The sequence below is a fragment of the Chrysochloris asiatica genome, unplaced genomic scaffold (assembly GCF_000296735.1).
Source record: "Chrysochloris asiatica unplaced genomic scaffold, ChrAsi1.0 scaffold00092, whole genome shotgun sequence".
NCBI lineage: Eukaryota > Metazoa > Chordata > Mammalia > Afrosoricida > Chrysochloridae > Chrysochloris > Chrysochloris asiatica.
Window position 1 is genome coordinate 4,459,448 of NW_006408610.1, and position 19,812 is coordinate 4,479,259.

At 44.5% G+C, this 19,812-nt stretch overlaps 1 protein-coding gene across 3 annotated transcripts; it reads right to left on the bottom strand.

Annotated features, from left to right (window-relative positions):
- Positions 1 to 2,711: 2,711 nt before the first annotated feature.
- TBC1D21 (TBC1 domain family, member 21) lies at positions 2,712 to 18,575 on the bottom strand. 3 transcript variants are annotated; one of them, XM_006866503.1, is made up of 11 exons: positions 18,369 to 18,575; positions 9,412 to 9,519; positions 9,185 to 9,288; positions 8,638 to 8,732; positions 8,096 to 8,206; positions 7,881 to 7,981; positions 6,761 to 6,857; positions 6,354 to 6,454; positions 5,397 to 5,513; positions 3,073 to 3,156; positions 2,712 to 2,744 (listed from the first exon to the last, which is right to left on the bottom strand). In XM_006866503.1, exons 1-11 carry the CDS (start codon positions 18,426 to 18,428, stop codon positions 2,712 to 2,714), a joined length of 1,011 nt encoding a protein of 336 aa, XP_006866565.1. In that variant the 5' UTR covers positions 18,429 to 18,575. The 3 variants fall into 3 exon arrangements, with proteins under 3 accessions (XP_006866565.1, XP_006866566.1, XP_006866567.1); XM_006866504.1 differs by having other exon boundaries at positions 9,412 to 9,513; positions 18,363 to 18,428; XM_006866505.1 differs by lacking the exon at positions 9,412 to 9,519.
- Between the last annotated feature and the right edge of the window lie 1,237 nt (positions 18,576 to 19,812).

Here is a 19,812-nt window from a genome sequence, read left to right on the forward strand (position 1 = left end):
ATTGTTGTTGGTGTGCTCCCATCTGTCCTCCCACACCTGTTCAGCTTGCATATCTATCACCGTTATTGCAGGATTGTGTATGGACTAGTATTTATCTTTGTTGCCTTTAACTCTTGTGCTCCCTCAACAGTCTTCCTTTGCCTTGGTCATGTTGTGTTGACCTCCCCCTACTGCATATTGCTTTTCCCCTTATCCAAGTGAATACATGCCTACTCCCTGGTGATTTCCCTTTCCCCCAACTTCCTATCACTGGTAAACATCTAAGAATACTTCTTTCTGTATGGAAACCTTTCTCTTTCCCCACTTTTTATATAATATTCACTCTTTTGTGATTGACTTATTTTGCTCAGCATGGCGCCCTCCCAGTTCCTTCATGTGATGCTTCATGGATTCTTCGTTATTCTTTAACATTGGATAGTGTATGTACCATAGTTTGTTTATCCATTCATTCATTGAAGGGCACTTGGATTGTTTTAATTTTTTTTTTTGCTATTGTGACTAGTTCTGTGATGGACATGGGCCTGCCTATATCTATGTCTGTCATGGCTTTTGTTTCTTTAGGATATGTACCTATGATTGGGATTGCTGAATCATATGTCATCTCTATTTCTAACTTGTTAAGGAAGTGCCATACCATTTTCCCACTGTGGTTGTACCATTTTACAATCCTACCAGCAGTGTCTAAGAGTTCTAGTTGCTCCATATTCTCACTAGTGTTTGTTGTTTTCTATTTTTAAAAAAATTAATGTCAGGGTGAGAGGTCTTATAGTATTTTTTATTTGCATCTCTCTAATGGCATTTTTTTTTTTTTTTAATTTTTTACTTTGGAAATAGATGCTTGGCATGGTGTATATGTCCCAAGCAAAAATCATAAGCTAATCAATGCCACTGGGCCAAAAGAAGCCTTAGAAAATGTGTATCTGACATCTTTACGGACTCTTCTCATCCCAAGGCCATAGCTAGCACACAGCAGTGTCTTTTACTCTGGTTCTTCGGTAAAATGAAGACACAGTTTACCTCTTGGAGAGCTATAGCAGGAACCCTTACTAAAAGAACTATCTTAGAAACATAAAGTTCAGCAGTATCCCACTCTTCAGCCACCCGCCCCCCTATTGGCAGAGACACGGAAACTAGAGAGACTCAGGGCCAGCCATGGATGGAGGTTGTTACCCAAGGGGGAAGAGACAAAGCACTAGTTGGGGATATGGTGCCTTTGAGTGATGGTCCCCAAACATGAAGAATAAGAACAGAAGAGAGAGGCGGTTGGCTGAAGAAGAAACAGGATAGCTATATCTCATCCCAATGACCAGGATCCAGCAAAACCAAAGGATCTCTCCTGGAAAAAAAAAAAAAAGAAAAAAAGGAGCAACTCCACAGGAATGTGTGTGTGTGTGTGTGTGTGTGTGTGTGTGTGTGCATATGCAGTCGAATGCATGTGCTTGCTGAGCAGCTATGGAGGAGGCACCCAGCCAGTCTGACCTCTTTGTGGTTTAGCCTGTTCTGGACAATCTTAGTGCATGCCCTCAGGGCATCCCTCAGAGGAGCAGCTGGGGCTGGGGTAAGTTGAGCACAGCACAGGGCTTGGGGCTGTGGCATAGCCACGGAGGGACAGGTGGAACATGACTTTGTCCCCAGGGAGAGGCTGAACTGTCTGCACAAGGAGAGAGATGGCATTCTCTGGCGAGATTGGGCAAGGATGATCAAAGGAATTTAGCTTGAAGAGATGATGTACGCTAAGAAATAAAGGTACAATTGTGAGGGGGACTTTGAAACCAGGAGGGGCATCACTGCTAGTCCGAGGTTTGGACTGTGTTCTTCCAGACTGTGTGATTGGTGTGTGGGGGTGGGAGCAGGGGAGGCAGGGAGTGCAGTCTTGGGTCAGGCCCTCCTCTTCCATAAGAGCCTAGAAGGTTCTCAAAGTCAGCTGTACCTTAACCATTTGTGTCCCAGTATGGAGCCACTGTAGACTTGGAAAGCCTCCAGTGACAGAAAAGTTGCTGTTCAATTGAATTGTGCCCTCCAAAAGATAGGCTGAAGTCCTTACCCCTGTAGCTGTGAATGTGCCCTTGTTTGGAAATGAGGTCTTTCTTTGATGACGCTACCAGTTCAATTAACGTGGTCAGACTAGAGCAGCTTGGATTCCTTAGAAAATCTTAGGAAAGGGGAGAGCAGACATGGAGACAGAGACACACACTGAGGGGAAGACAGACATCCTGGGAAGATGCACCTAAAAGCCAAGGAACATCCCAAAAGACTGGGGCTACCGGAAGCTGGGAGAGACAAGGAAAGAGCTCCCCTAGAGCTGATGGAGACAGCATAGTCTGCTGATAGCCTAAATTCAGACTTCTAGTCTTCAAAATTGTTCTTTAAAGTCATCACTTTTTTGGTACTTTGTTTTGGTAATTCTAGGAAACGAAGAGTTTGGTGGCCACACACATTCATTCATTCAGCATGCACCTTCCTCTAGCCTTCACAATCACTCTTGCCGTCCACCAAGCCTCTCATACAATTCTGTCTTGGGCCAGACATTCCCCCAAAGTCAGTGGAGATAGTCAATCAGAAACCTTACTCCAAGAGACTGTTTCTACTGTGTTTGTATTACCTGATCCCTCACCCTAGCGCCCCGTAGACCTTGGTCCTGGCCTTGCAACTGAAGAATTACTTTCATCCTGTCCACTAGGGGCATCTGTCCATTGTGGGTGTTGGAGTCCTCAGAGAAAGAAATCCTTTAATGGCTGAGGAACCTGGGGAAGGAGAGGGTTCTGACAGGTTAGAGGAGCATGGTCAGTGGTCTTCTGTTCTCATTCTTTAGTGGCATTCTCCTGAGCCTCTGGGTGTCCACTGAAGGGACACAGGGGATGAGGGGAAGAGGTTTTGTCCTCAGGAAGCAGTCTGCTCAGGGAGATGAAACTGCAGCATGGAGAAGCCCATGCAGAGTGACATCTGGTGAGTTTGGTGGCAGAGAATGTAGCATAACACTGAGTCTCTGAAATTGAAAATGTCTGTCCTTGGCTGGGACTGGGAAACCAGGGAAGCCTTCCTGGAGGAGGACAGATAATCTGGGGGACTTACCTCGTTTTGCATGAGCTCAGCATACACCATGCAGGCAGAGGAGATCAGCTCATCAGCGTCTAGGTCAATGAGACTGTTGCAGGCCTATCCAGGGAGAAAGGGGTGTATATGTGTGTGCTGAGGTGGGGGGGTATGGGGCACAGGTCTTCCTATACACTTAGATACAGACAGTTGTTTGCAGCATTAAGAGAAATAGGTCAGTGCTCAAGTAAATCTTTGCAGGAGCAGAAAGTCTCATATTTCTTTCATGGAGCAGCTGGTAGGCTCAAACTGCCAACTTTGTGGTTGACAGTCCAGTGTTTATCCTACAGAGCCACAGTGTTTCCATGGCAATGTCTAGGAGTCACCTAATCTCCCTACCACCACCACCATCACCACCACTACCAGCCTGGCACAGAGCCTGAAAACTCAGCATTAGAATTTTCTATTTGGTGGGAGGGAATGATAAATACAGTTTTCATACTGGACTCTAGGGAGTTTTGGGGTTCCATCAGAGATCTCAGGACCTTCTAAAGAAGACTTGGGACAAAGTCATCATATTTATGCTTTATAGTTGGGGTACCAGCTAGGATTTTTTAAAATATTGAAGTGAAATTTGTATTATTGTTGTTGTTAAGTGCTGTGGAGTCGATTCCAACCCATAGCGACCCTGTATAGGGTTTCCAAGGAGCCGCTGGTGAGCTTGAACCACCGACCTTGCAGTTCAAATGACTTTGCAGTCTGACCCATTAGCCTACAGTGCCACACCAGGACCATAGAACCACTTAATAATGTAAAATTCAGTGGCATTTAGCACTGCCCAATATTTCACAATGTGTAACATGAAGAGATTTTCATCACCCCAAAGGAGTCCTCTTACCTATTCATTAAGCAGGCCCTCTCATTTCCTCTTCCTCCCAGTCCCTGGCATCACTAGGCTGAGTCCTGTCTCTATGGATTTGCCTCTTATGGAATTACACAGTATGGGACCTTTTGTCTCTGGCTTCTTTCACTTAGCTTAATGCTCTGAGGTTCATCCACATTATAGCAAGGATTAGTATACTTTGCTCCCTTGTATGGCAGAATAATACACTATTGTAGATTTACCACATCTCTGTACCTAGGTGTCCTGGTATGGCACTGGACTGTAAAGTCATTTGAACTGCAAGGTCGGTGGTTCAAGCTCACCAGCTGCTCTTTGGAAACCCTATACAGGGTCGCTATGGGTCGGAGCCTACTTGACGGCACTTAACAACAACAACAATGTAACCAGGTGTTTGCTAATAGGCTTTAGGGGTTGTTTCTACTTTTTGGCTATTATAAATCATCTCACGCCATTGACTCATCGTAACCCTATGTAGAGTTTCCTGAGTCGGTTTCTGACTCATCGTAACCCTATGTAGGGTTTCCAAGGCTGTAAATCTTTATGGACAGATGAGTCTATCTCAGACTTATGAGGCTTAGAAGACCTAGTTTATTAAAAGCACTCAAAAAGCGCTGGACATACTAGGTGCTCATCTTTTTCCCACAGAGCATCTGGTGGGTTTGAACTGCTGACCTTGCAGTTAGCAGTCCAGTGCTTATACTACAGTATTAGAAATATTCATGGAAAAAGTTTGTCAAAATATCTCCCTTTTTTTTTTTTTTTAAGGAAGGTCTATACCTGGAACTGTGGGTTAATGTGCTGGACTTCAAAGTCAGTCTGAACCACAAGGTTGCCGGTTCAAGCGCACCAGTTGCTCCTTGGAAACCCTATACAGGGTTGCTATTGGGTCGGGATTGACACAACAGCAACATGGTAATTCTGGGGAGTCCTGGTGTGGCACTATCGGATAAGCACTGGATTTCTAATCACAAGATTGGTGGTTCAAACCCACTCTATAGGGTCACTATGAGTCAGAACCAACTCAACCGCACTTAACAACAGTAACAATGGTGATTCTATGCCTAACTTTTAAGGAACTATCAAGTTTTTTGGAACATAGACTTCAGCCACTTCTTGAAAATGTTGGAAAGTTCTAAGTGTTTTTGCCAGAGGAGGATTCTAGGGCCAAGGAATTGACTGAGGTGGCCAAGCCTGAAGGCAAAGAACCGCTCATGGAATCAGTTTTCTCATATGTTGGATGAAGATGATGACAGGGACCATAGCTCCTCCTGTCTCAGACTTATGAGGTTTAGAAGAGCTGGTCTATTAAAAGCGTTCAAAAAACACTGGACATACTAGGTGCTCAATAATTGTTAGCTTTCATCGCTCAAGCACTGATGCTTGGGGTCCTCAGTTTGAGTGGCGGGGGTGTTGCAGGTCTCCAGGGTCACTGGGCAGACCTTGGCTTAAGAGTGCTCACCAGGAGAATGTCATCCCCGGTCATGCTTTCCTGCAGCACCTGCTCGCGCACCATCTGCAACATGCTGTAGGCCACCAACACCTGGAAGTTCCTACAGGGCTTCCCCGTCAGCAACACCTGTGGGTGCTACAGTTTAGTCTGGGCCTGTGGCCTGAGACTGCAGGGGCCTCAGGAGGATGAGTTTCTCACCAACCACAAGCCCCGGGGTCAACCTTTCCTGGGTCTCACTGTGTACTCACTCTTTCAATCATTCATTCACTCAGGCAAGTATTCACAGGCACTGTGCTGGCTACTGAGACATTCAGAAGACCAGGCTTCAGGGAGCTCATTGGTGGGAGGGAGGAAGAGAGGGAGTGAGAGTGAGAGTACAAGAGGGAGAATGAAGGACACTGGATAATTATCTTTACTGTTTGAATGGTTTTGAGACAGCAAATGAAAACTCAATCCAGGGGCATCATCAAAGACTCGGAGGTGGTCATATACTAACATATGGAGACCAGCAGGCCATGAGGCAGGGATGAGGCAGACAGGGCTGATTCATGGGAGCTGGGCTGGATTTTGCAGAGAGTGGTGGGCAGTGGCAGGGCTATAGTGGGGTGGTTGATAAACCTCCTGGGAAGGTTTATCTGCTATGACTCTGGAAACTGTGATCAAGACTGCAGATGAGGCCTGTCCTTGGAGGTCCGACTGTCTCCAGGAGAGAGGATTTCAAGGAGCCAGCAGCAGCTGGAGGGAAAGGTTAAAGGAGAGGCATCTGGGCCAGTAAGAGCAGAGCGTGCCCTTGGGTCCAGGTCTCCTGCCCTGACTATTCTGCGGAGTATGGGCCACAGGCACAACCAAACACAAGGTACTAAACCCCAACCCAAGACAGAAATAAAGGCAAACATGGGAGAGAAACAGCTCCCTCACTGCCTACAAGGTGGGGTCTGCCCCACTGTCCCAAGATGAGCGCCTCACCTCCCAGAGCCTCCAGACGTCATCGAAGGACTTGAAGGCACGCTGGAAGCAGAGGCAGAACCAGGGGAAGAGGGACTGCACAGCCCCCGCACCCTTCCCTTCTGTAGGGAGACAAGTAGGGTGGCAGCCAGGGCTGTGGTCAGCAGAGAACAGAGGACACACTCACACACAACACAACAGCAGTGCATGGGAAACACAAGAAAAAATAAAAGCTTTCCCAGCTGCTCTTGGAGACTCTCGGGTAGATTTTCACCTGTCCAGAGGTCAGCCCATTATAGATAAATGCCTCTCCTAGGGAAGAGGCAGACAATCTCCCCCATGATTGTCTGCCTCTTCCTGCCATCGGTTGGGTTCTGGGCCCCATTTCCAATGTCTGCAGGAAGGGGCAGGAGATGAGGTCCACTCACTTAGATGCTCAGCAAACAAGGGGTCCAGGAAGTTGATCAGGTTGTTGAGCATGTCCAGATTTTTGCCCACCCCGACATTGATGACACAGCTGTGCTCCTGCCCAAGATGGAGGGAGGGAAGAAAAAGGAGCCTTGCTTGGCTTGAAGGCACCTGAAGGGCAGCCCCGTGTGCCAGCTCCCCAGTTCTGGGGGCCTGTGTGTATCTGAGGAGCTCTAATGGTGCAGGGGGTTATGTGTTGGGCTGCAAGGTTGGCAGTTCAAGCCCACCAGCTGCTCTTGGGAAGACAGCTCTTATAAAGACATGTGCACATGCATGTATGTGTCTGTACGGTCTGTATATGTATCTGTGTGTGCACATGTGCACACAGCCTGTGTAGAGTGTGCTCATTTGTGTATATGTGAGTCTGTATATGTGTTTGTGTGTGTATGGTAGGGATGTGTGTGGTGTGTTTTAAATGTGTCTTCCAATCCAGTGAGGTCAACCATCCCCCAGCACACACTGTGACTTGGAAAGAGCAGTGACCACCTTGCTGGAGGGGTGGTAGAGAGAGGAGTGGGGTCGGTTCTGGACAACATCTCAGAGATCCTTAGGAAAGACTTTCTAGGGACAGTGTTAAACCTCACACCGTGGCGGTAGAATCTACATCTGGGGATTGTTTGCTCCCACGTACAGAAGAGAAATGTGCCAAGTAAGACCAAAGAAGGAGGCTTTGAGTGTCTGACTAAGTGACCAGACTTTATTCTGGAGGCCATGTGGACTATGGAGGATTTGAGGAGGAGAGTTGTGTTTGGGGCAGGGAATGCCAGGAAAGGGCACCATCACTGGTTCGGGTCAGCAAAGACCTTCAAGGTTTGATGAGAGCTGGACCCAGAACATCCCTCCATTTCTCCTCTCAACTCCACTACCTATCCCCACTCCCCTTAGCACCCACCCACCCCACTGGGTTTGGCATTGCCCTTCCTCACTCCTCTGTGATACTGCTTCACACTGGATGTGAAACAGGGATGACTGCAGGGATGTGACTCCAAGGGATGGCTGGTACTGCTAACAAATGCTTAACCTCGTGGCGTGGGGCTGTGTGGAGAATCAAGGGTCCCTGGGCTTAGGCTCAACCCTCACCGTTTTTTGCAGGAAGAACTGGAAAAGCCAGAAAGTCTCGTGGTCATGTTCCACCATCAGTTGGAAAAGCATCACCATCTCATGGAAGCCTTGCTGGTACTCTGGGACAGAGAGGAAGCTGGTGAGAAGCGGACAGTGGGAGAGTAGAGCCTGGGCTTGGGGAGGGCATAGTCTAGAGAAAGAGAAGTCCAAGGGGGAGCAAACCTCTGACTCACCTGCCTGGATGTTGCAGACATAACTTAGGAGTAGGATTTTCTCCAGCCTCTTCTTGTCAATGAGTACGTTGCCCAGGGGATCTTTGTCATAGAGTTTCTGGAGGTCATAGGCTAGGTTGGAGGCAAGGGTAAGAGATACCAGATAACCTCCAGCAGAGGGGCCACAGATGAATTTACAACACCCCCTCCCCCATCACCACTCTCTGAGCTTTGTTTCTCCCTATTTCCAAATCTTTGGCCAGCCTGCATCTTCTGCCAAAAATGTCTATCCCTTCCTCTCTGTCCAATTAAGTCCAATCGAGTTCAACGCCATTTGAGGAAAAGAGGAAGGCAACATCAGGAACAGCATGTGCCCAGGGAAACAGTGTTGGGTATCTGGGGACACCCAGTGGAGACTGGTAGATTTAGCTGGTGAAATTCAAGGCATATATTGAGGCAGTTCCCAGGAACCTGGGGACAATCCTTCCCCAGAAATTACTGAAAGGAGGCAGCATGATGGCTTCAAGCCCTCCCCTCCAACCTCCCCATATCGTTCCTCTCACCAATGTGGTTCCGAGTCTCTATGAAGTTCCGGTGTAGGTTTTCCAGAAGGGGCTGGATCTTCTCATACATCTCACATAAGACCTTGTAATTCTTCCTGTGAGAGTAGGACTAAAGCTGAACGCTGTGACCTTCCCCTTCTGAGCTCGTGGGGAAGAGCTCCAAGTAGAGGCACCTGTCTGGTCCAAGGGGCATAGAGGGCAGCACTCTTGCCTAGGCTGTGCCCCCACCTGTGATGCTTGTCCCCCCTTCTCCGTCTGTGCCACCCTAGCCATTCTCCCATGCCCATCTAGAATGCAGACCCCACTCTTCTGAGGGCTGCTTGGAGGAGGTGCACAGTTTGATTGGGGAGGGGGTGTCTTGAAGGCCAGGTGGTAGACAGATGAGAGGCGGCCATTGTAGTTGGAGGACAATGAGTGAATCAAAGCTCTCTCAGGACAAGAAGTCCATTTGGAGGAAGAAGACTGACTCCATCAGGTTGGGGTGAGCACCCTCTGCCACCTGCATCACCACCCACCCTCCCCTGACAGAGGATCGAGAATGTTCTACCTCCTTGTGCTATCCACCGTGAGCCGCTCATCCCTTGAACTTTGCCACGAGTAGTAACCTGTGAGGAACTTCCATGCTTCTGTCCTCACAAAAGGGTGAAGGCCCTGTGGTGGGCAGAGGGTGAGAGGTCATGGGTCTTCGGATACCTATCCAACGCCACAACTGCCCCTTTACCTAACCACTCCTTCAGTTCCAGGGCACAGGCAAGGGTAAGCTGGGGTCCTTACTCTTTCCAGGATGTTAACACAAATGAAGTCCCGTGACTTGGCCAAGTGCCCGTTCTCATCAAAGAAGCCATCCCATTCTGTCTTGTCAATGGGTGGTTTTCTCTTCTCCTGCAAGGACAACCACGTCAGCCCTCTGTTAGGAACTGCTGGCTTTTCTTTTAAGTGTGATTTTGAAATGATTTTGCTGTTTGAATCACAACTCAAAAGCTCTGACTCACTTCTGGAACTCTATCCTGAGGAAATTATGGGGGAATTCATATAGAGAGAAGCTGCTATGTGCACAATAATCTTCATTGCGTGTTACTTACCAAGATAAAAAATGCAAATGTTCTAAATGTTCTGCAATAGGGAACAGTTAAGTAAACTATGGTTTATATACTCAGTGGAATCCTGTAGGCATACAAAATGATGCTTATAAGAATGAATAACAATCTTGGAAAATACAAATGTTAACAACAAAAAACTGCACAAAATTGTATACTTAATGTCTATATTCTCTATGCAGTATAGTCCATATATGTACACACATTATACATCATAAAATATATCCGATAGCTTCATAATCTCATTAACATTATTTAAAAATCTGTTAGAAAAAAGACAAAAGAATACGCCCCGCCCCCCACACAAACAATGTAATTTGGGTAATAGGATTTTAAGTAATTTACTCTTTCCTTGTATTTAAATTTTTCTCTTCTTCTTGGATTTTTGTATAATAACATATGTTGTTAAGTGCCATCGAGTCAGTTCTGACTCAGCTTCCATGTAGAGGGTTTCTGAGGAGTGACTGGTGGGTTTGAACTGCCAACCTTGTGATTAGCAGACCAGTACGGATCCTACTATGCCACACCAGGACTTCCTTGATATATACTGTTTTAATAATAAGCAAAATGTGTTATGCATTGGACTGCTAACCACAAGGTTGGTAGCTCAAACCCATCAGCCACTCTGTGGTAGACACATGAGGCTGTCTGATCCCTACTCTGCCCTATCAGATTCTACAGGGTCTGACTATGAGTTGGAATCAGCTTTATAGCAGTGGGTGGGTGGGTGGGCTTTGATAATGGAAAAATATTAAAGAAATAATAAGTAAATACATTCATGGATTCCACTTTGCCTTCCTGCAAGAGCAAAATAGTTCATCACAAAGAATTGTTTCTGGTTCAGATGAAGTGTGTCTACCCTACTGGATATGAGAATTTTGAAATGCCACACTGAGGATATAAAGATGTGTTGATGGAGAGAGCTTAGCAGGTGACTAGACATGTCTGATATACATCCTCCCAGCTCCCCATTAATACACACCTGGATCTGCCCACATACTGCTCAAACTTTAATTTTGCATATGAGTCACATGAGGATCTTGTTAAAGTACAGATTCTGACTCAGTAGGTTTGGGGGTGGGGCCCAAGAGGATGTATTTCTAACAAACTCCCAGGTGATTGCTGATACTGCTGTCCCATGAACCACATGAGTAGAAAGATCCTGGAAAACAAAACAGCTCTTTAAATGAAAACTTTGGGATACTTAGACCCTAACTGCGTGCTTGATGGGGATGATGGCTTAAGAAGCATTTTCTTTAATAATTCACACATACACGCTCTGTATTCTGAACCAAAATAAGACATACAGACCCAGGAAGGTTAACCTGGGTCTAACCTTGGGAAGCAGGGATACTGTCATCAGAACCAGTGGCAACCTCTGCCCTTCTTGTTGTTGATTAGCACCATGGAGTTGGTTCTGGCTAACAGCAACCCTGTATAGCATTTCTGAGGAACATCTGGTAGGTTTGAACCACTGACCTTGCTGGTTCAAACCAACCTTGTGGTCCCATGCTTATCCTACAGTGCCACACGAGGACACTGTTCCTTTTGCCACTGCTACATTCTCCCAGTTTATGTTCATTCAGAGCCTGCAACACTCATCATGCAACGTAGCAGGAAGTAGAGGGGGATAGGCAATATTGGGCTGTGTCCCTGGAATCCTTCATTCTAACAGGAAATGTTCCAGATGAATTTTAGTCAATTTTTCAATTCCTATAACAAAAGCAGCTATGGCTTTAGTATCGCACAGATCATTTTGGAGAAAATTAATATCCTCACATTATGAAATCTTTTGTCCCATGAGTGCAGTATGTTTCTCCATTCATTTAGGTCTTCAAATTTTCCTCAGCAATATTTTGCAGTTTTCAGTGTATAGTGAGAGGTAGTGGTCTAGGTCATATATTTTGTCAGATTTACTTCCAAGTAATTCAGATCTTGATGTGTTTTTTCAATTTTCAATTATTTGTTACTTTGTTGTTGTTGTTAAGTGCCGTCGAGTTGGTTCGACCCATAACAAACCTGTATAGGGTTTCTGATGAGTGGCTGGTGAACTTGAACCACCAACATTGCAGTTCAGACGGACCTTGCAGTCCAGCTCATTAACCCACAGTGCCACACCAGGAATCTTGTTTACCACTAGTATATAGAAATACTGGATCTTTATATAGCGATCTTGTATCCTGAAATGTTGCTAAACTCATGTAGTAGTTCAAATAACTTTTTTTTTTTTTTTTTTGTAGATTCCATGGGATTTTCTACATGACCAAGGATCAGTAAACTACATCTGATGTGTAAAATCTGGCCTTTTAAAAATAAAACTTTAAAGGACTATAACTACACCCATTCATTTACATACTGCCCATGGCTTTGAGTTGTGATGTTGGAGGAGAATACTGAAAGTGCCATGGACTGCCAAAAGAACCAATAGATCTGTTTTGGAAGAAGTGCAGCCAGAGTGCTCCTTGGAGGCCAGGATGGCTAAGCTTGGTCTCTCCTACTTTGGACATATTGTCCAGAGGAAACAATCGTTGGAGAAGGATGTCATGCTGGGTAGGGTGGAGGGTCAGAGAAAAAGAGGAAGACCCCCAACGAGATGGATCAGCCAGGTGGCATCATTTATGGACTCAAGTGTGGCAGCGGTAGTGAGGTTGGCCCAGAATCGGACATTGTTTCGTTCTGCTGTGCATGGGGTCGCTATGAGTTGGTTCTGACTCGATGGCACCTGACAAATGGTTGCTTTCATGTTACAATAAAGAGTTGACTAGTTCTAACTCCTGGTGTGATGCTCTAGGATCAACATTGGATTGAGGACCACAGGTCTGCAGCTCAAACCCAACACCCACTCCTCGGAAATCCTATACAGGGTTGCTATGAGTCAGAACGAACTCAACAACACTTAACAACAACAACAACAGTTGTGACAGAGACCATGGCATGCAAAACTAAAAATATTTAGCCTACTGCCCTTTATAGAAAAAATTTTTGCCAAACCTGATGTAGATGATCAAATCTGTTTATGTGAGTGCCTTTTATTTATTTTTGTTGCCTAATTGTCTTGGCTGGAACCTTTAGTACTATGTTGAATAGAAGAATGAAAGCAGACGGCCTTGCTTTGTTGCTGATCTTAGAAGCAGAGCCATCAATCACTCATCATTCACCATGTTGTTCTCTGTAGACTTTGCAGAGATGCTTTTTATCAGGTTAGGAGTACTTCCTTCTATTGCTAGTCTGATGAGCGTATTTTTAAAATCAGGAATGGATGCTGGATGTTGACAACTGGCATTCTGCATCTATTGAAACAATCACACGGTTTTTTTCTCCTTTAGTTTGTTAGTGTTAAATTGTACTCAGTGATTTTGAGTACTGAACCTCGCTGGCAGTATTGTGATTGAACTGTGATTGGTGATGGTCTATCTATCATTCTTTTTTTATATCATGGGACTCTATTTGATAAATTTTGGTTTAGAATTTTTATACCTGTGTTCATGAGAGATATTTGTCTGTAATTTTCTTTTCTTTCCTTTGTACTTTTCTTTGGTTCTTATATTAGGGTAATGTTGGTTTCCTATAAGAAATAGGAATATATTCCTTGCTTTGTAATTTTTTAGAAGAGTTCCATTGGATTGGTAAATAATTTCTTCTTTAAGTGTTTGGTTAAAGTCACTAGTAAAGCCACTTGGGCCTGGAGTTATTTTTTCCTGTGGGAAGGTTGTTCATTTTTTTCTTCTTCTTTAACTTTTATTGTAAATTGAGTGAAGGTTTACAGAGCAGACCATCAGCTTTACAGTTGACAGAACATGCAACCAAACAGAACTTGGTTTCATTGCAGTGACTGCAGTATCCTCCAGGTGCACATAAATGGTTGCTTTTTAGGAAGTTCCATCTATTTTGTCTTCTGCTATTTGTGCATTTTCAGTTATGCTTAATAGTGTATTTATGCCATATATCAGAGCACCTAAGTTTGTCCCTATTTTTTCGTTAATGATCTTTATAGTTCTTGGTTTTACATTTAGGTCTTTTATTTGTATTGATTTCATTTTTGTTGTGGGAAGGTTTTTAAGAACACATTTAAAGTCTTCATTAGTTATAAGGGTTGAGTCAAAATAGTTTTATTTTTAACTTTAAGAATTAGAAATTTAAAGAAGCAAGGTATTGTCCTTCTAACGCTCTTTCAAAAATAAAAGTGAATAATAAAAGAAAAAAATAAAGAAATTGATAAAAACACCAAACATAAAATAAAACTATAAATAAATAGGAAACATGTTGAATTTTCTTATTAACTGTAAACACTTAAAAAGCACTGATGATAGGACCAACATTGTTCTAAGTATATTATATATCAAAGACTTCAAAAAGTTGTTAGAAAAGTGGAGTTTAAAAAGATAATGGAAATTTTCCATGAACTTTGTGAAGCCCCCTCGTATTTAAGCTCTTTAATCCCCAGAGCTATCTATAGGATTGTTGTTGTGTACCTTTGGGTTGAATCTGGCACATAACACAACCCTATAATGCAGAATCAAACTGCCCTGTAAGGTTCCCTAAATTGTAATCCAAGACCTACAGATAACCAGACTTTTTTTCTCTTAGGTAGGCTTGAACCACTGATCTTTGGGTTAGGGGCCATTAGGAGCTGAACATTTAGTCACTGTGTTACCAAGGAAACTTGTCTGTGAGGTAGGAATGGTTGACATCATTATACAAATCAGGGAATGGAGATCAAAGGATGGTATTAGTATATACAAGGATGCATGACATGGATTTATCAAAATCCATAGAACACAAAGAGTGAACCCTGATATCAACTATGTGAACTTTAGTTAATAAGAACATATCACTATTGGTTAATTAATTACAACAAAGGTACCACACTAATACAAACTGTTAATAATAGGGGAAACTTAGTGTGTGTGTTTGGCATGGGGTAGAAAAAATAAAAATGACAAAATCTATTCATTTAAAAAATAAAATACCCTCAGGGAAAACTCCCTTCCAAGACTAAGACTCAACAGGAATACACGAGCAGACATGCACTCTGATTGGTGACCATGTTTATCACCAATAAGAGGAAGTGAGGGAAAAACAGCAATCAAGCTGTGAGTTCAGCCCTACAACGTTCAATAGACTCCTGTGAACCCGGGTGGAGACCTGGTTGGCCAGCAGTGTGGTAAGACCTAGGGACTCTTGGGCCCAGAGTCAGTGACATAGCCACAGAGGACTAGAGTGGAGAGTGAAGTGTCCAGCTGATAAGAAGACAGGGCACATGCACAGGGATAAGCAACTTGGACATTGGCTACCCAAAATGGGGGGGAGGAGGGCTACAAAGGCAAGAAGTGACTGGCTTACAAGCTTTCAAGAGGGAGCCTAGATCCAGAGGGGGCAGAGGAAGGTAGAATCTCCACTGAGTAGTATCCAACCTGTCTAGACAGGGCAGATGAAAGGAGATGGAGATAGGTCTCCTGTGGTACAATAGAGAATAATTGTTATCAGGATTGACTGTGAGGGTTGGAAATGTAAAAGTAGACGTTTTGTAGCAAAAGGAGGGGAGTGATTGACTTTGCAGTCTAGGAGCGGAGATCCCTAAGACCATCAAGGGAGAAGAGCAGCGTGCCAGACCCTACCCAGAGAAGCAGTGACGCCAGAGATAGAGGCAGAGATGATGACATGGAGAGATTGAGAGGCTGGGAAGTGTAGACCCAGAGAGGGAGAGGGGCTGTGTGCTGACAAGCGGGGTGGGGGTGGGTGGGGGCAGGCTTGCAACCCTTTGGTTGGTTGATGATGCATGGAGGAGATTGTAACCATGGCAATGAAACTAATGTTCTCCCATGAAAACTATCACATAATTCACAATAAAACATTAAACAACAACAACAAACAAATAAAATAAATGGTTGCTGTTATTGTTGTGAAGTGCTGTTGAGTCAGTTCTGATCCATAGCAACCCTGAATAGGATTTCCTAAGAGCAGCTAGTGAATGGCTTTGCAGTCTGGCGCATTAACCCACAGTGCCACACAAAGGTAAAACCTGAAAGAGCGGCAATATTAGAGTCAAAATAATAAGCAGAGCCTAAAATAATAGAAAACATGGCATCAACATGATAGACAGAGATCATTAGAAACATCACAGGAAGGTATCTGCTGAGTGCTCAGAGAATTTGCATTTCTAACCCTCTGCCTGCCATAGGCCATCTGCTTACTTTGCCATGGCTGAATTGGTTTACCAAAAGTTCCCACCTCCTCCTCTTAGGAAATTCCATTCCTCTATGACCAGAAGTTCTCTGGATTTGCCTGATCCCCACCCCAAACCTAAGCAAGCTACAGGTCCCTCACAAGACATTTGCTAGCAAGCACAAGATGCACATTAACCTGCAGAGATCCAAAAGGAAAATGTCCCCATAGGAAGTCCCTCCTTCACTTCTTTTAGTGCATCCACACCCCTGTCTATGCCAGAAATCAGAGAACATCTCAGTGCCTGGAGTTCTTCAACTCAGAACCCACCCACTGTCATCGAGTCAATTCAGATTCATAGTGATTCTATGTAGGGTTCTGGGAACTGTCGATCTTTACAGGAGGAGACAGCCTCTTCTTCCTCTTGTCAACTCAGAGACTTCTCAAATCTATCTTCATATTCCCGCTTTCCTTGCTTTACCAACTCGTTAATATCTTGTCCCGCTCTCTGGGTAGAATGGCCTAAAAATCCATGAGTGGGAACCGCGTGGTCCATGACACACTGGATACCTGTCAGTTCCACAATAGAACTCCTTTTCTTATCTCCTGGCAAGAATACTGCCAGGTAGAGAAGTTGTAGTAGCTTCCTCCCATCATCACACTGTGCCTAAGCAGGTTCAAGTTCTCCACCAAGGAACCTGGGGAAAACTTGGTGATGCTTCCCTTAGAGTGAGGGTAGGTAGCTCGGTCCCTCTAACAACCAGCTTCCTGCTACCAGAGGCCTTGGCTACAGCACATGGTTCTCCACCCCATTTTTCCCTCTGCACCATTGGGTAAAGGCTTTTATCCAGTCTTATTGGTAAAGAGGAAAAGGCACTGTAGCGTAAGGAGAACCTTCGATGAGGTTTTGTGATGCCAAGTTGCTCTGAATACCCATTAAGTAACGGAGCCTCCAATAAATCCTGGGAAGGGTCCTTGACTCTGCTTAAGGTTCTCAACCTATTTTCTCCTCCAGTCCACCAGAGGAAAATAGCACATTCTCACAAGTAACAGTGGCTAACTGTGTTGTGGATTCTCACCCAATAGTGTGTGAGGCTGGCCCTAGGAAGGCAGGCATACCAGGGGACTTAAAAAAGATGGTTGAAAAAATTTAATGAAAAGATCATGGAATTTGTTCACATTTTTTAAAGAGGGGGTTAAATCTGGGAGAGGGGCTATTCATATGTGCAACCTGAAAAAGTTACCTGAAACAATTTTTATCAACTCAGGTGTGGAGGGCATATCTTCAATATAACAGTGATGAAGAGAATGGCTTAAACCAGGGTTTGAATCAGTTCATTCTGGTTCTACCTCCTGCTGAGAAACTTCATCTCCATCCCAGAGGTACTGAATCTGAATCTGCATTTTAAGTAAGACCCACAGATGATTCTACCTATAGCAGAGGTAAAACTGCAATGAACTGGTTAAAGTCCTGGTTTAAAACAGTGGTTCTTAAAGCTAGTTGCGTATCAGACTCACTTGGAAAGCTTATTAAAATCTGGGTTTCTGGGGTCCAACCACAGCATTTCTGGTCTAGATGAATCTGTGTTTCTTATAAATTCCCAGAGAACATTTACGTGCCTACATAGATACCCCACTTGGAGAATCACTGGTTTAGAAGATGGGCTCTACAGCTCACCTGCCTGCATTCAAATTCCAGCTTTGCCACTTTACTAGCTGTGTGACCTTGGGGAAATCACTGAATCTCTGTGCCTCAATTGTCTCATCTACAAAATCAGGATAATAGCAGCTTCCATTGCATAGGGTTGAGATAATGAATCGGTATAAATAAAATCATTTAGAGCTGCCACTGTACATACTATGGGCTATCTTAGAGTTTGTTGGTATCCTTCTCTAAGTATAGAGAAATGGAGGAAGATCTCAAGAAAACGAACATGAAGTCTTCGTGAAAATTTGCAATATATCAATAACGTTAAAAAATGCAGATTTTGCATTTCTGCTTTTTATGTATCACTCTTAATCACTGTGATTAATGAGACTTGAGATTTAAGGTCATTATAATTAGTTATTGTAATTTTGAAAACGATACTGTGTGAAAATTTTTTATGATTGAGACCGGAGTCTAATGAATCTTACTAACTGGACTGGGAACCACATACTAACAAAAGCATTACTGCCACCTGGTGGCAGCATGCCAAAATTGTTGGCAAAAGCAACCAAAGAAAATTTTACCATCTTCAGGACTGAACTTGTAACCCTAAAACCCAACAAAGTTAGAATACCCCATCTGGGCAGGCATTAACACTGGATAGAAGGGTGAAAGGGTCCCTACTGTTGGTGCTGATGGTCAGGCCAAGGATCCATCCACCTACTAAGGATGAAGGCTTTCCCACCCAGCCAAGGGGGAATGGCACCAGTGCCTACCAGAGGCTGGGAAGGGGACACTCAGAGATGGTGAAAAACACGCACCAGAATGAAGGAGGCTGACCACCTGGCTGAGAGGCTGTTTTCAGGCGAGAGGGTGGTCATGGCCCCTGCTCACTGTCTTCTAAACAGACTCTGACCAGAACTCACTCGGAGCCTTAAATGATGCTTAATTAGCAGGGGAAGGAGATCTTTCTTTTCAGGGATGAGTTGCATTCCCAGGATGAACTGGGTGTCTTCTGACCTCCCACATCTGGACAGAGCCAGCCAGTGGCGCAGTCACTAGGCCCCTGGAACCCTCATCACAATGACCTTGGAACATTGCCAATATGAGAACATGAGTGTACTCCTTCACTCGTCCAGTAACCCAGGAAAACTGCAGGACACACAGGACGTACTGTGGAAGTTGAGTTCAGAGCACATGGAGATCAGTGTGGGTTGGGTAGGCCCGGGAGGCCTTCCTCGCAGAGATGAGCTATGAAATCTTCCTCCTGATTCTCTGTCTCTCCCTCCACTTAGCTTGCTATCTACCAGAACTCTTCCAGAGAATATCTAGAATCTGAGCTTTGGGTTTCTTAGTCAACACTTTGAGAGGCTCAGAGTCAGTCTGTCTTGTTAAAAGACATGTTATGTTAAAACGATATGTTAAGAACTCCTGCAGTAAGTCTGATTAAGTATTCAAAGGGGAGATTTCTGGGAACAGAGATCAGTTTTATTTATCTTTGTATTTAAAGTACTTAAGACAGCACTTGAGTGAGTGGCTGAACGATTTAATTGAACAAAACAATGAATGAACTGGTCGTCTTTTAGATTTCTTCTCACTGACCTTTCTGGATGTGCTACAGCGATATCTCTACATGCCCTGTCTCCCCTCCTACACTGTGTTGCTTTCGCTGTTAAGTGCTGTTGAGTCAGTACCGACCCATAGTGACCCTGTATAGGGTTTCCGAGGAGCAGCTGGGGAGTTTGAACTGCCAACCTTGTTGTTCCAATCAACCTTATTGTTGAGTGCTTATCCTAGAGCGCCCCTCCAGGACTTTAGGTCAGGGTCCAATGTCTGATTCTCTTCTGTTTCTCCCTCCCAGCCCAAGCCCAACCACTGGCACTTAGTTGTTGCTGTTGTTTAGTGCCGTTGAATCAGTATAGGGCTTCCAAGGCTGTAAATCTTTGCAGGAGGAGAAAACCTCATCTTTCTCCCAGGGAGCAGCTGGTGGACTTGAACCAACAACTTTGTGGTTTGACATCCAGTGCTTATCCTACAGAGCCACAGCATGATGTTCAATATTTGTCGGATGGAGGAAGACTTGGCTTCACAAGCATCAGTTCTTAAATGTAAACATCACTTGCATTTCTGCTCTGGTCCTGGCCATTAGAACCATCTGGCTCTAAAGCATCCTTAGCCATTAGGAGAGGATAGTAATTAGACAAACCAAATTGGAGTCCGGAGCTCAGAGCTGGAATTTGGACTCTGACCTCAAATTTGGATCCT